Below are 16,261 nucleotides of genomic sequence, written 5' to 3'. Positions count from 1 at the left end.
GGAAGATGGAAGGAACGTGGTGGCACTGCCATCATTTTGCCATATGTTTATGCCTAGTTGCTGTACTTATTACTGCTGCCATGACAGTGTCCCTGCTCTGAATTGTTAATTGATCTCTTGCTGCCTTCCGAGGTGAAAACATCTGCTGTTTCTCGTGTTCTGTGAAAACAAAACAGGTCTATAATTCTCTCGGTAATCCAACTTTTATCCATTGTTAGATGGAAGGGGCATTTGCAGTGTCAGGTTACTCAGGTAATACTTTGTTCCTTTGTACTGCATTTATGCAGGGGTTGTCAGTGGCTGTCACTGAAGGAGGTTGTTTACTGTTCTTTTCAGCATGCATGGCCCTTTCTTAGGGGGTTAACCTTCTAAATGTTTCTGATGGTCTGAACCCTCAGCTGCTGCTTTACGGCTAAGTGTTCTCCTGCAGATGTGCTACTTTACAGTGGCTGGAAGGTAAGTACAAGTGTACAACTGTAAAATATGTAACTTGAGTTGTATTTATTTTTGGCTAATTACTCTTACCTCTCCACAGTAAAAAAAGAACTGCTTCTTGAAGGTGAATCGTACTTATTTTCTTTTCTTGCCAGTTCAACAGTTCAGTTCTGATGTAACATCATGAAGCATGTCTTTCTGTTTTACCAGCATTCGTTTTGACTTTTGGCACAGCTGCGTATGTTACTTTTCGCAGGATTGACCAGGAGTAATTGCAAATGCTAATCTTCTGAAACACTGCATGCTGTTATTTTATTGGCCATCAATATGTTCATAAGTTCACAACCCTATGATAATGCAGTTCTACTCTTTGACGGTTATAACGGCAGAATTCACTACTCAAAAGAAACTGCATTACCTTGTCACATGTACAAGAACTTGTTTTTGTGAAGATCTATCGAAAGACCGGATTTTAAAAGGTTACTGGAGCAACAACGGTAACAAGTCCATTTCCGCTGTAAGCCAGGCTGCTGCTTCCATTTTTATACATTAGCACAAAAGTAATCCGTAATCCAATTTCAGTTAATGCTCACTATCAGTCCGTTATATTCAAATCATTCTTCCTGCAGATGTTTTCCTGAGTTGAGAAAGCATGTTCACTTATCTTCTCTTTTTTTTCACAGCAAGACGCATGTTCATCTCACATGCCTATGTTTTGAAAAATAACACTAGGAGAATTGAGAAACAGGGAAATCCCAAGTTACAAGCATGTTCATCTCATCATAGACATCAGTGATAGGCTTGTGGGTTAAAGAGGAGGAGTAAGCCATAGGTTCCCCAAGAGAGGAATCTTAGGGTGCACATGGCAGTAAAGGGGTGAAGGTTAGTGCCATGCCCATAGAAAAATTAAGCAACTTACCCATGTGAATAGGTGGCTAACCACTGCAAAGTAACCGAAAAGATCAGATGCGAGCTGGTTAAAAATGTTTTCTTTTGAGCAAGAACATGTACATGTCTTTGAGTGCAAGGGACAATGAGGAATAATATACTACTAAGATAAAATTTGTGCATCTTAACCCACCCTATTGTAATTATTTTGACTCGGTATATCGATCTGGACTTAGCATCCTCACCACGGCTGGTAGATTCCTGTGGGGTTTGAGTGATTAATATTTGAACATCTAACTAGGAACTTTTTCTAACAAAGTTTCACTTGTGTGGTGGATTCAATTACTTTCTGGTTAGATTTGTTTGAACCAAAATACAATAAGTTAAATTGAACTACCAGCCAAATTGCATTGATTTGAAACAAATTTTCAAAAATTAATGTTTTTTTAATGCAAAACTTGAACTGCAAATGGAAACTACTTAGTCATTGTACCAATGAACTCCATCTCAACCCAAGTCAACATCCTAGATTAATTTTGTTAGTAGCAACGTAAGGCATAAACATGCAGTAGATAATTCACATTAATCGACCGTCGCTTGCGCCTAATTTGAGGTTAGAATGCGGTCACATGGGTGATGACTTAGACTTACCATAGACAAAGCGGGAGACTTGTTAGGTGCCACACATGCTTGGTAATGTCTTGATCAATATGGTGACGGATGGATGGTAACATCAGGGGAATATATGAGGATTTGGATTCAGATCCCATCTAAGGATGTGAGGACAAGATGGAGGCAGGGAGAACATGGTTAAGTTCAAGTTGGCTTACCAATTACGGGTTTAATTAAGATGGAAACTTGTACCTTGCCCGAGATGTGATGCAGTTCTTTCACAGCTAATTCTTCCGTTAGTTCTCTGACATTAGGACTTTTCTCAGGCCTGCCGGCCTGCAGCCAAGATCTGATCCAATGCCTTCTGTTTCCTCCAATAAAAGATTGCCGGTCCTAATTCTTAGAAAATTGCATCAAACTTTCCGACGGATAGATCCAGTTGGAAAAATGCCTCTAGGTGTACTGTCAAAAGGTAATTAAAGTTAATGGCCAGTTAAGAACATTCTGTCACCCAAAGGTTGAAATTGTTAAACAATGCTGCAGAAACCAGAAAGGATACTGTTTTTCTTTTCTTTACTTCTCACATTTAGCCATTTCTTGCTTGCAAGGAGTAGTGAATAAGGAATGCTCGAACTAGCCATCGACATTTAGCGGTCTGGTAAGTCGTTAAAAGTAACAAATCCACTATATATAGCTGGCAGAGTCACATTCTCCGAAATCAGAACAGTAAAAGCATTGCTGCACAGGGATAGACTCTCTTAGTTGTCTCAAATTTGTCACTTCTTTTAGGTGCCTACCCAATTTTCTAGAGCTACAATGCTAGAGCTAGCGACCCCAAATTGCTAGCAGCGAATCAACGATGCTCAGTGTCAACTTTAATCTTCAGAGTAACATTTAATACCAACCAGTGTCATTTTCTGCCTGATAAACATTCTGTCACTAACACACTGCATGATTAAAGATGGCAGCAGAATGGAGTAAATTCTTTGAGTTCTTTCGCTGAGTTACTAGTAGTCACTACCTCCTGCAATCTGTGCGCACCTGTGGTGTGCTTGAAGTAGGCGTCCAATTTTCCTAGCCTGACCAAAGCTGGAAGCAAATTGATGAATTTGGGCCATCTGCCTGCATCACTGAGCCTAGCTATCTGCTCTGATCATAGTTTGTCATGATTACCTAGCGTCCCTCAGATGTATGTATATAGCCAAGGCATGGCAAGAACATTCAATTCAGTTCTGATTTAAATGAACAAGAAATTGAAGATTTGGGCAAATTTGCATATGCTTCATGAACTTGGATGAACAACTTTTCGGAGATCCCATTATTTTATAACTACTGGACTAGACCATCATGGCCACTTTGACTGATCACGAAGGAAGATTAGTTACTTTCCACACAACTTCTATTGTCCACAAAATGTGAATCCATTAGCACAATAATGTAGTGATGCATCTGTGATATTAGCAAGGCCAAGACGTGGACTATTACTTGCCCCACTTGCGTAGTTCAGGTGGCACTACCCCCATGTTTGGTGTTTTTCCCGGAGGAAACGTTGCAAATGGATCGATTTGTCGTGCACTTTGGAACCCGTCCGTACCACCGCCTGGTCCTTTCCATGTCTCTGCATTGGAAGCGTGAAACTACTCTATATTTTCGACTTTTTGTGATCTGTTGCACTTGCTAAGTCTGTTTTGTAGTATCTCTTTTTCTTGGGTCCTTTCAGTGTCCCCTAAGCACGCAAAGCCTAGTGGTCGGGGATGATGTTACTCGCCTTAATTTCAGGATTTTGCTGTCTTGATACACACATAATGTATAATCCCGCCGTCACATATTAAATGTCTCAAATTTATCCAAACGGGGATGTCTCTATGTCTAAATAGCGTCTAGATAGATGTAATAGAAAGTCAGCTAATATGAGACGGAAAGAGTACATGTCTTTATTATTTTTTGTCTCTAGGCGTTTTTCTATATGGGTTAAAAGGTTGTTGAAGCTGGGGCAAAGGGTTGTTAATGCTCACGTGAGTAATGAGTTTAGATTATGCAATATCATAATCCTTTCGGTTGATTTGCTTAGGTAAGAGAGATGATCCAGAAGATCGACTGAAGGAATAAACAATGTATACATGAGCATACGTATTTAGCAAGCGTGTAGAAGGAAATGGATTATACTGTTTGGAAGGCAATGATAGTTGATCTGGTGACCAACTCTTTTGGGCAAGGCTTGATGTACTAATTCTTTTTTCAATCCACATGTTTCATTTTGTTGGTTTTGATTACGAGAGTGTCTATTTATCAGTAAGTTATTTCTCAGTGATCGATCGTAGCCATCTAATTAAGATTTTCATATCATTTGTACTTATATGAATCTTGCACGGATCTCAGTGACTAGATCGAGCGGTTGTTAGCATCGACTTAGAGAAATAGTTATTTCTCAGTCGCTTTAGAAATAACAAAACCATTTGATTATTCATTAGGTTAGATTGTACATAATTGTTCATGATAGTAAGCATGTATTTTGCAAAATGAATTTACGGCTAAAATTTCAGACCATCACTCTAACTATATATTGTTTCGGGACTAAAACAAAATAAGTTTTTTTTACCTTACGATTTGATACTGTTAAGGAAAGGAGTATACAAGTCTAATCTAATTGTTGCCGCATTTGGATATTTTAGACAATTTTCGTCTATTTTTTTCAATTGCCGGCAGTTTTTTCTTCTGTGAAGCATTTGGCTTTGTTGATTCATTAGACAGAATACAAAGGAACAGGTAAACTGAAACGAAAACTGGCTACTTAGATCACGATAAAATAAAACGTCACACCAAGATTCTTTGAAGTCGGAATTGTTAGATCCGTCGTATGTATCTTGACATATCTCATATGTATTTGATGATGAAATTGCAGAATGCCAATATTGCATAAGCTAAATTAACAGCTCGTTTGGCACCCATCATTTAGGCCTAGAATTTTGGAATTCATTTTGAATTCCAGAACGAACTTGTTTGATTGGCATGGGATTGGTCACTGGAATTCAATCTCAAATTTCATGGAATTGCACTATAACTAGCCCCAATTTCTCTCCAAAAGCCATCATTTCTCTGAAATTGTCTCTCACTCTACAAATCCATGTGGTAGACAAACATGAATTTTGAACAAGGAATTCAAATTCAACCAAATGAAATCATATCAAAAATTGAATTTTATTTCATTTCTACCAAATGAAATGAAAAGAAAAGATGGTTGCCAAACGGGCTGTCATAGATTTTGAGTAGCCGCACAAGATTGCTCACTTCAAATGTGGAAACCTAAATCGCTTAAGCACATAGTGGCGAGAACACGCCCCTTATAAAGTAGGTTGTCGAACGGCTGACCTATCGCCGAACCGATGAGAAATAAGATCAAAATAATGAGATTACAAACCGCAAGATCTACTAGCTAAATAGAGTAGATCGTGTGGACTAAACCATGACGGAGATGGAACCAGGAGACGAAGGAAAAAAAATACTTCACAAAAGAGATACGCAAGTTTGACTGTGTGCGTTTCGGTTTACAGACTGGAGGTGCAGAACTACATGTTCCATTCTTGAAGAAAAGAAAACAATCCACTTGTCAGAAACAAAACGAATTTTGTTTAAAAAAAATTGTGCAAGCTGGCTTTCGGCTGCCGGAGTTCGGGTCAAATCACCCTCCCTCCCTCCTATCTGCTTCTCTGAATCGTGCCTGCGTTTCTGGAATACAACCCCAACCGCCCAACGTTTAAAGGCTGAGCACTCTCCCGCTGCACCACACGTCCACACCTGCATGCCAGCCTTTGGATGGCACACTCCTGCATGCTGCTGCAACTCTCGGCCTTCCCGCGGCGCTTTCTTGGAATGAAGAACGCTGCAGCGGCGCCATGCGCGCCGGTACCTTTTCTGCATGCATTGCGGTTTCATCAGGTTCCAGGCCACACCTGGCACCGGCAACCTGACGGGACCCCCTCGGACGATGCTGATGTGGATAGACTGGTCATGTCACCAGGTGGTCCAGGTCAGCTAGCTCGCACAATGATTATTCCTACTTGGCGTCATGCATAGCGGCCAGTGAGGCTGGCATCATCATGGTATTTGCCGGTTTCTTATCAGCAGATGGTGATGACGATCGAGGAACATGCGGCATCTTCAGAACGCAGGCAAGGATGAGTATATTCAACCAAGAGGAACTTCGAAGATTAGAAGATCATAAGTAACATATCAATATCGGGAAATATATCATGACTGGTTCTTTTTTAAGATTTCGCTAGTTTTCGGGCCGGCGATCATGGAAATGGAAGGTGGGGTCAGTGCTCTGCGGAAGAATAGAATTGTAAAAATATATGGTTGATGTCACTCTTCAAAATTTATAGGTGTCATTACATATTTTAAGGGTATTTTTTTTTCAAAGGAGATTAGCAAAATACCATTGCTGTCATTTGACACCAATGAGTACATGCCGGCTCCGCCCCTGATTGGACATAAAGTTGAGTTCACCACACCACATATCAAAGGCTGGTTTGTTAAAATGGTTCTCAATCCCTAAAAGCTACAATGGGGCGGGCCTACGGCCCATGCTACCGAGCCGTAGCACGGGTCCAGCCCAGCTAGTTGATACAGGATATAGGCATAACCCATCCATTCAGGCCCAGCCTAGCACCCCCACTCTCTGTAACATCCCAATTTTCAAAACCCTTCATATGCATTGCATATCATAAGCATCATGTCACTCTTGCATTTAATCACTTTGAAAACCCTAAAATTGACCTAGAAAACCCCTTTTCAAAAATGCTTTTATTTGAATTTGGCTTTGATCTTACTTTTGAGTGTTTGCATTTCAACCCATGAGGGTGTTGGTATAAAAAGGGATTTAATGCTTATATAAAGTTATCCCATAAGTTCGCTTTTGAAATTATTTTGAAAAATAATTTATTTTGATAGCCTAGGGGCCCTAAAAGCCATTTTATAGGCAAATGTATTTTTAAATATTTTATTTTGAGGAAAATTCTTGTTCCAGAAGTTAGATCATATGAAAATATGATTTTAAAATTTTTGTTGCAATTTATTTGGAGTGATTTGGAGTTTTGAATCATTTTTGAGGTTCGAAAACAAAAAATAGAAAAAAAGGAAAAGAAAAACCGAGCCGAACCGAACCGGCCCAGCCCGAGCCCCCGGACGCCCCCACTGCCAGGCGGGCCCTGCCATCGTCCCCTACCTCCAACCGACTTCGATTCTCCCGGAAGAACTGCCCACTAAGCCCACTCCGAATCCCGCTCGCTCACAACCTCTTTCCCCGAAACCTTGCGCGTCACCTCGAGCCTCTCTCTTTTCTCCTCTACTTCCCCCAAACCGCTCGCCCGATTTCGCACCGGTTAGAGTTTAATTCCTCGCCGGAGTTCGTCTCTGTCGGCGCCGATTTCGCGCCTTCGCCGCCACTCCGGTGAGCCTTTCGCCGCATCGACCACCCTCCCTTGCTCCTCTCTTCTTTCCGCAACTTTTGACGCGATCGGTTTTGGTTTTGGTTGCCGCAGCTCCGCCTTCGTCTGCCGCCCATGCTCGCCGCCGTGCCGTCCGCCGTCCGCCTCCGTCCGCCGAGCCGACTGTGCCGCGCCGAACCGCCGCCCTCCCCCACTTTCGTTCCGCCACTTCCCAAGCTCCACTGCCGCCCGAAGTCGCCGGCTGCCCGACACCCGTCCACGCCGCCCGCGCCCGTCGTCCTACCGTGCCGCCTGCACCAGTCGCCCGAGCCGCGTCCGCCCCGCCCGTCCTCGAGCTCCGCACCGCCTCCCGACCGCCCGCGCCACCCTCTCCCTCCGCTCTGCCGACCGCGCCGCCGCCCGGGTAAAACCCTAGCTTCCAGCCGATGCCGCACTGCCACGTGGCAAAGCTAGATTTTTTTTAAATTTTCGGCCGAAATAAACATTACACTTTTGCAGAAAATCCCTTGGAACTTCAAAACATCATATCATTCAAACCGTTTGTCCAAAAATTATGATCCACACCTTTCTGGAATCCTCACAACTTGTAAAATATTTTTGTACAGTTCAATTTCAATTTTGAATAACTTTGACAGAAGCAAATTACAGAATGGTTGAATATGGTTTAAATTTCAAATGAATTGTTTCAAAATAGTTTTTGAGCATGTTAGCTTGCTATAAAATTATTTAAGCATGTTCTCTGTCCATTAGAACCAGAAGAGAAATTATTTTGTGAATAATAATGGCATACAAGTTTAAATCTTGCTCTATGTTGCAAAAACCACACGATTTTTTAATTTAAAAGCCTATTCTTGTTTCATGCATATTAATTACCTCTTTGATGTTGTATAATCTGTCCAAATCATTTGAAAAACCTTTCAAAACAGAAACAAAACTTGTTACATTTAGAAGCAACCTTTGTGTGCATCGTCATGGCATATGCATCATAGCATGTTTTTGTATTGAATGTTGTGTTTATTGTGTGTGTGCTCTCTTTTATTTTAGATTGTGTGGATTGTGAACCTTGTTGTTGCGAAGAGTGCGATAATTACCACAACCTTGGATAAGGCAAGTTCACTTTGACCATTCTCCTAAATATTTTAGTATGCACTAGTTGTTTTATTAGATGCAATAGGAATATTACTCGTACCTCTATGCTAGCTATAAATCCCAGGTAGTATAGTTTACCCTCGCCATTTCCTTGCTACCAAATTGCCATCGATTGTAGTTGAATGTTAGGCTATTTGTTTAAAAGTTTGTATTAAATAACTAAGCTTTTATGCAAATAGCCTTGAACCCCACTTTTCCACATTATGCATATATTTGGTAGGTTTTGATATAACTCCTTGTGAATCTTGCCAATACATTCAATGTATTGACCCTAGTGGCTGCATCATTTAATGATGCAGGAAACTCCGACGACGAGTAAGATGTACGTTCTGCTTGTTCAGGTTACGGGCCTACATTCCAACACGCTCTCACCGTGGTGTTGATGTGCCCTTGTATCTTTCGCTTTCGGTTGCTAAACAGTTGTTTTATTTCCAGCTAACCCGTGGGGTTATGCGAGTTGTAAGTACTTTTAAATTCTGGATGATACGTTGTAATATTGAGACTTTTGTTCTACGATATTACATCTTGAAACTGTGTGTGCTAGTGAGTCGATCCAGGGACTAGCACTAAAGCACAGAGATCGAACCCGTGTACGGGGGCGGTCGCTTCACTCTCCCAGCCCAACATCGTAACAGGCCACGCCACGGGCAGCCCAGGCACATCACGACGTTCTGTCGATCGATCTGCCGGATCCATCAACTCCCGCGGCTGTTCTCTGCCCGCCTGTCCTGTTCCCCAATTTTCAGGCAACGAAGAAACCAAGGCCGCTGGCCGCCGCCTCAGCTTTAAGATCCTCAAATAGTCAAATCCCTAGCCGCCTGTCCCAGCCACAGCCGCGATCGGCGCACGGCGGCCGTCTGCACAGCATGCGACGAGGTGGAGACGGATCCCTTATTGGCTGCAGGGTCTGATTGGCTGATTCCAACCCAGTTCCCAATCGCTTTTGGTTCGTGTTTGCATTAGAAATTTTGAGTCATTCATGAATCATGATCCACCATCTGTACTTGTTGTTCGAGGTCTAACTAGATTATTTTCAACTTAGATGGAGAGATTATATCCAAGATTACAAGGTTTTAGTAGTGCAGAGCATAAACGAGGACGCATTGAGCTTAATAAACGAACACGCATTGAGCGAGAAATGTTTTCAGCCGTTGAAGATGGGGTCATTTTGAAGACATTTCAGAATCGCGAAGACCATTTACCCAGAACCATCGTCAGAACTTAGTGGTATGTTTTGTATTTCTACTTTTAATCTTATTACTGCATGTTGTCATTCTCATTTAAAATGTCCTTAGATTAACTTTTATTGCTTCAGAGACGATTGAAGTGTTTGGGCCGTTGATTGAGTACTTTTAGTACTGTGCAATTTTAGTATCGTTTAGAATTTTTTTGAGTGTATCATAAGTTATAAGTTAGCCCTCTCTTTTATTTGTTCCTAGGTCCGCCACAACCATATTAAAATAGAGAATTTCTTATTTTCTCTCTCATAATTCCCAAATCTTGGGAACCAAGATCCTTTCCTAAAACCTAAAAGTGTGCGGCACCATGCCATAACCGTGACTGTTCCCGTCCCCAAGCCGTCAATACGATACCGCCATTCAGCCACCTCTGGCGTCCCCGTGACCACCTTGTCCCTCGGACCCTCCCCGACCCATTCCCGGCCTGAATCAAGGCAGGTGGCTCCTCGATTCCCCACCCGACTACTGTCGTCACCTCCTCTGTCCCCGACCTCCTGGACCTCTCGATGCTCCTCCTTGACTTGGGCAGCGGCGCAGGAGGGTGCGGCAGAACGAACACAGGAATGTGGCAGCGGCGCGCACCTGCAGGCGAGGACGAGCATGCCGAAAGGGCGGCCGAGGGGAGAGGCGAGCAGGAAAAAAAAATCTTTGTCACTAACATGTGGGTTCCACATATCAATGTGATGCATAAAAAAAATAGTGAATGAAATTTAGAAAAACTACTCGAGAAGAGGCACAAAATATTACTACCTCCGTCTGAGTTTATAAGACATCTATTGAATTTCGTGCCAAACTTTGACCAACATTTATGCAAATAATATTTAATATATGTATATAAAAGTCATACCGTTAGAAAGAGTTTTCAAAATCCAATCTAACAATATCTTTTTTGTGCCATAATAACCTAACTATGTAATTTTTGTCCAAAATTCGGCATAAAATTCCGTGCGGGCCTCATAAAACTGAAGGGAGGGAGCACTCAGCTCCCTATCTCCCAGTTTTTTGGAACTTTCTACCAACCCAGAACGAGCAGGGGGCACCGCGCCACCGCACCCCTCGGATGCAGCTTGTACCCGCAAAAATTAACAGCAGCGGCCAAACCCAACTCAACACAGCTCCAGGAAGAAAAGAAAAAAACTGCTTTTTTCTTTTGCGGGTAAGAAAAAAACTGCTTCAGGTCTACATGTCATCAGCATCATCATCTAGAGCATGCCGGATGCTCCTCCTCAGCAGCAAGTAGCGGAAGCAGATGAGCGCCTTATCTTGGAGAAGAACGTTGGGCACCTGGGCCAGCGCCCGTACATTGAATCGCCTCTGTCCCATCCAGGTCCAGCTTCTTGTCTGCTTCAGACCGAAGGCCGTCTCGTTATTTTAGAAAAGAACCGGCACAATAATTTAATCAATTTCTTATCAAAACAAGTTCAATTACTTAATGTCAACAAAGCCCAGCAAAGTCCAGCAATCCCACCACATGAGCATTCACCCTACCAGGAGCATAAGCATCAAACCGATCTGAAATTTGAAATACTATAAAATTGACCCAGGTCGAGTAGTGGATCTATAGTAATGCCAATAATCCTTCTCTAAACAAAAGAGTTAATCAACCCCACAATTTAAACCCAAATGGACACTCAAGCCTTCGCATCACTCATCCCTCGTCGTCAGCAACATCCATCACTCTCAGTGAGAATAAATATTACCGGTTGAATTCAGCGTACTCCGCAAACAAACAAAAAAGATAAATTTTATCGAAAACATTTTCTCGAACAACGGGAGGCCCAATAAGGTCTTGTTTGGGATTAGTGTTTTTTTAATGTTTTGTAGAATATTATCCGCTCAATTGAAAATCACTAGAAACCCCAAATAATTGTTTGGTAGAGAGGGAATAGAGAGGATTATTCCTAATTTTTTTCAATATAAAACACCTGATTTTTCTGTCGTTCGTCCCAAACCCTCAAATATCCACTAATGTCTAAAAAATAACTAGTAACCTCAAATATCCACTAATGTCTAAAAAATTGTCAAACAACGCCTAAGGGAGAAGCGAGCCCAGGACGGCCTTGCTCCCAGCATTCTCTGTGCTAGGCAATGCCAGATTATGGATTCTCTGTTCATGCAGCAATCAGTTCAGACTTTCAGAGGCTCACAGCCTGCTTGATTCTACAAAGGGTTTGCCCTTCGAAATATTCTGTAAGACTATAATCTCAATGTGAGTTGGTTTGGATCTTCGGATCAAAGAACGGCCGCAACTTCACTGTCACGCAAATTTATCAAGGTCCCAAATCAACCAATGTGTTAATCAGATCACACTGACTAATCACGAGCCATAAATATCATAGGTTCGATAGAAAAAACATAAGAGCACACATATGGTACTGCAGAAATCACCGTTTTACAAAGTAAAAGAACTAAACAATCCCGGGGTAAAATGAAGCAAGAGTTGAACAACAGCCCGAGGAAGCCAAGAACAAATCACGATAAGATCCCAAGTCTCAAGCCTTTGAATCCTCACCATCATTGCAGTTCTGAGAAGAAATGCCACCATTTGAACTCGAAGCGCCCAGCTGAAACATGAGGGTACGGATCAAATACAAGACACTGATGTTACTTTCACCATAGGTTTGGCAAAGCCTAGAGTTCCTATTAGAGAAAAGGGAAATTTTGAATTGTCATTATTCTCTTTCCCTAATAAAAAGAAAATGTGCATAGCACAAATCTATCATGTCGTTCAAACTGGATGTCAATCAGAAATTGAACATTTGCAGTGTATGGTGTAGGTGACATTTACCAACCAATCGAAACCTACTAAAGAATGGAACTCATTATCAAAGGTAGAGATACGCAAATTGCTTGGCAACAAAAAAAGTAACTCATAATTCCATGCTCAGTTAGTAAGAATGCTTGGAAGAACCTATATGTTATGTGTAAGTCTGAAATACAGGTTAAGGCAAGAATCATGGCATAAAGTGTTTTGCAACCATGCCCAGTTCAGAAATCTATAGTGCATCTGCATAAACCTTGATGAATAATTAGTTCTTATCTGATGTAAAACAAGTCAACAGTGGACTACTCAAGTAACAGCAGAAATAACACACTAACAAGACAACTTGCACAATTAGTAAAATGAACAAAAGTACACAGCTATGCGTAAATTGAAATATGTGATCGGAAAAAAAATGTATTTATAGGGGAGGTCTTCGTTGTGTTAAGGGAGATAATACAATTAACCCTTCTGTTTCAAGAGATGCTAATTTATTGCAGAGGGGATTAAAAGAATTAGTAAGCTATATCAGAAAGGAAAAACATAGATAAATTAGACAAATGTAAACCTTTACCTGATCCTGTATAGCTCTAAGGATACTTTGTGTTGCTTGAGTCGTAGGCTGTAGACAGGTTAACTTTATTATTTTGGCATGTTGCAGGAACACTCGTAGAAGATCTGGCTAGTAAATTTTAACACGGTATACCTCCATAATAGTATTAAAGTTCTTCATACGAGCAAGTAAATTTTCCATATCCCGCATCTGTGTCACCCAATTAAGACGGCAGAAGGGCCTTGGTAGCTGGAGTCTCATGCAAGACATGTGTACAACACTAATAAGAGTGACTTAAACATCATTATGTCCTCTCCTCTTCAAATTATTATAGACTATTCAAACTTAAGCATGGAAACATAAGGTATGCTGATTTAAATTTAGATAAAGAATTACCTGATCTGGAAAGTTTGGAAATATTTGATCGATTTTCATGCCTATTTGTTGAGACACGTCATCCGGTATATGTCGTAGTAGACCAAAGATTCCTATCCCATTGCATCGTGCAGATTCCTATCATATAGCAACTCAACAATTTAATAAATTTCCAGAATAAGGAATTTGGGTTAATGTAAAACTGAATTCAGCCAACGTACCGCTGCATCCAGCTCTCGTCGATGAATTTTGGTCCACTTATTTTCCAACTCAGACAGATCGTGCTTCCATGACTCCCACTTCTTCAATTCCCAGCCTTCCCGTTGTTTTGGTTTACGCACAACACCAGCCTTCTTGTATACATCTAAACATACAAGTGACTTCACGCACATGTAGAATAGCATGTTGTCAGGCTTGTGGGGGCTGAAATCTAACAGCTTTTCCATCTTACACAGTTTAGTATTGACATTCTCCCCAAGCAACTCATAGGAATATAGGTATCCATCACAGTGTTGCACCATGATCTTATCCCCAAGAACCAAATTTTGACCGGGAATGTAATCTGGTGAGCACTGAATATTGTACTTCTGGGTCCACCTTTGCTCCACTTTGTTGTCGAGAGTCCAGATTTGGAGCTTACCAACAAGCCTTCTGGGCAAGGAAGGACAGGTTTAAGCAGTTGCTACACATATCTTTCCATCCAGTACAGACGAGGACCACGACCTGGACAATCTTCAGGTGTAGCTGCTGGCAGTTGTATCAGTGCAAAAAGTTCTTCATTGAGATCAAAGGACATAACTGCATGCTGCCAGCTAGCTACCATGTCTTCAGCAAGCCAATACATTGTTCCATCAACATTGATTGTTCCAGAGTTTTTCACACAGTTCAAGCTTAGAGCTCCTGGAGTTCTGATATCTCTCCATTTTTCGTCACCAAGTGTGTAAACTTGAATGGCGCTGAATCTTTTGTTATTATGTGGGCGATGGCGACCCTCGTCACAATCACCAAGGAAGTGTATAATCTTGTATTCTTTTGTTAAAGGGTGAAATCCGAAGCCGTAGAACAAGAAGTGATCACCCCTCAATTTCTTCATAGGTTTCTCAAGATGCAGGCATTCACCAGTTGCAAAGTTAGCTATCTTGATTGTTGATGTCTTTGTGTATAAGCAAAGAAGCCCATTGCATGAACCACACAGGAAATCTTCAGGGCCAATCACTGGCACTGCGTATGTCGATTGTGACCCAGCTTCATCAATCAAGATAGTATCTGCAGGGTAGGGCCTTCCTGAAACCGACTCTTGCGGAAAGAATAGTAAGGCACAACAGGGTGCATTCTGGAGGTGTGAGCTGACATATTGGGGATCTCGGATGATTTTGCGCCATTGCTTGCAAACACCAATGCACCTCAACAAAGAGCTCACTGGAAGCCTAAAAAATACCTGCTCGATCAGGTCTTCTGGGAGACAATTTATGATGCATTCCTCATTTCTTTGCTTCTTTGGTTTGGTTTCCTCGGAAACCATAGTAAGCACAGGCTAGGTCCCAAATCCTTCTGCAAACACGATAGGGAGAACTGCATTTAGATTACGATTAACATAATTTGCAAGCAAATAACATGAAGTTTAGGCAAGTTCGAAAACATTCTTAGGCTTTATCTACTAAAAGCTGTTAAAGGATGAATATATACATCCAAAGTTGAAAATCATGCATAAACATGCATACATGAAAAATTAAAGGATGCAAAATTGAAAATCGCGCTAGTTGAAACTAAAAGGACGGTCAAATGCCGGCCATAAACATGCATACATGAAATACAAAGTGGCTCACGACCAAAATTTGTAGACGGAATCTAGCCACACACCTAAAAGGCAATACTCTGCAATAGCAAATGTGTGCATTGGTACAATGATCATACAACTCGGAAAATCGTTACACTGAAAGTTTGGACAATTAGGCTAATAACAAAATCTGGGATTACAAGTACAACGACATAAAGATCCAGATCAACCAGCAAATCTACATCAGTGCCAACGTATTGGTTGTAAACAGTATTTTCTGCCTCTTCTGTAAGTTCAGAGCCTACAGTATTATACACAAATGTCTAAATATCTCTCTGCTGCAACTTGAGATTAAGCAAAACCAGCAAAGGCACAAAATGATACAGTATGAACCAAGGGACAGATCTTTGAAACAGACCGCCGAAGCATGTATCTCTAAATGCAAAGCTGGTTAGCTAACAAGAAAGGCGCAAGTCCAAAATCTTAGCTCTCTAATTAGATTTTTGTGAGGGACGAAAGAGGGAACAAAGCCTACCACTGCAAGCCGCCAAGACAGCGAGCTTCACGTCCTCCTCAGCTGAGGTTCTCCTCATCCGCCGTACGGCTGCGGCAAGGGCAGCCGCCAAGACTCTAGGGTTATAAACGAGTTGAGGAGGGACCGAGAGACAGAAATGGGGAATTGCGGCTTGAGGGCGAACATCTTTTCCAGGATAATCAAGGCCGCTACCTTTTTTTTTATAGAGGAATCGAGGGCAGCCCTTGTCACGACTCTGTTATTCTGCAGACTGATCTGCGAAGCAATGTCACCTTTCTTCAGTTATCGTGCGGCTGGGAATGAAGATGGCGATGAAGTAAAAACCAGCAACCAAGATGAAGCCACGTCGTCTATTTACTATTACAGTTCACTTGCTTTTACTATTCATCGTCACTTACTGCCATGGTAATGTAAACGGTTAAAACAATGCTCTGCAGCGAGTTTATAAGCTGGCATGTGCTGTCGGGAATAAAGCTAAGAAGGAAAACCAT

General features: G+C 41.7%; 1 protein-coding gene and 1 long non-coding RNA gene across 2 annotated transcripts; one reads left to right on the top strand and one right to left on the bottom strand.

Moving 5' to 3' along the window:
* The first annotated feature begins 170 nt into the window (after positions 1-170).
* LOC112272297 lies at positions 171-1,846 on the top strand. Its single transcript, XR_002965906.1, has 3 exons — positions 171-252; positions 337-456; positions 797-1,846. It is a non-coding gene; the product is annotated as an uncharacterized LOC112272297 (long non-coding RNA).
* Positions 1,847-12,001: 10,155 nt separating this feature from the next.
* On the bottom strand, positions 12,002-15,958 carry LOC100821039 (F-box protein At3g07870-like). The gene is given in 7 exon segments (XM_010239973.3): positions 12,002-12,333; positions 13,105-13,152; positions 13,237-13,332; positions 13,480-13,596; positions 13,680-14,158; positions 14,161-15,009; positions 15,771-15,958. Coding segments are annotated over 6 exon segments (1,632 nt in total). The 5' UTR covers positions 14,981-15,009; positions 15,771-15,958; the 3' UTR covers positions 12,002-12,261.
* Between the last annotated feature and the right edge of the window lie 303 nt (positions 15,959-16,261).

The sequence above is a fragment of the Brachypodium distachyon genome, chromosome 4 (genome assembly GCF_000005505.3).
Source record: "Brachypodium distachyon strain Bd21 chromosome 4, Brachypodium_distachyon_v3.0, whole genome shotgun sequence".
Classification (NCBI taxonomy): Eukaryota; Viridiplantae; Streptophyta; class Magnoliopsida; order Poales; family Poaceae; genus Brachypodium; species Brachypodium distachyon.
This window is presented reverse-complemented; position numbering and strand designations above follow the sequence as displayed.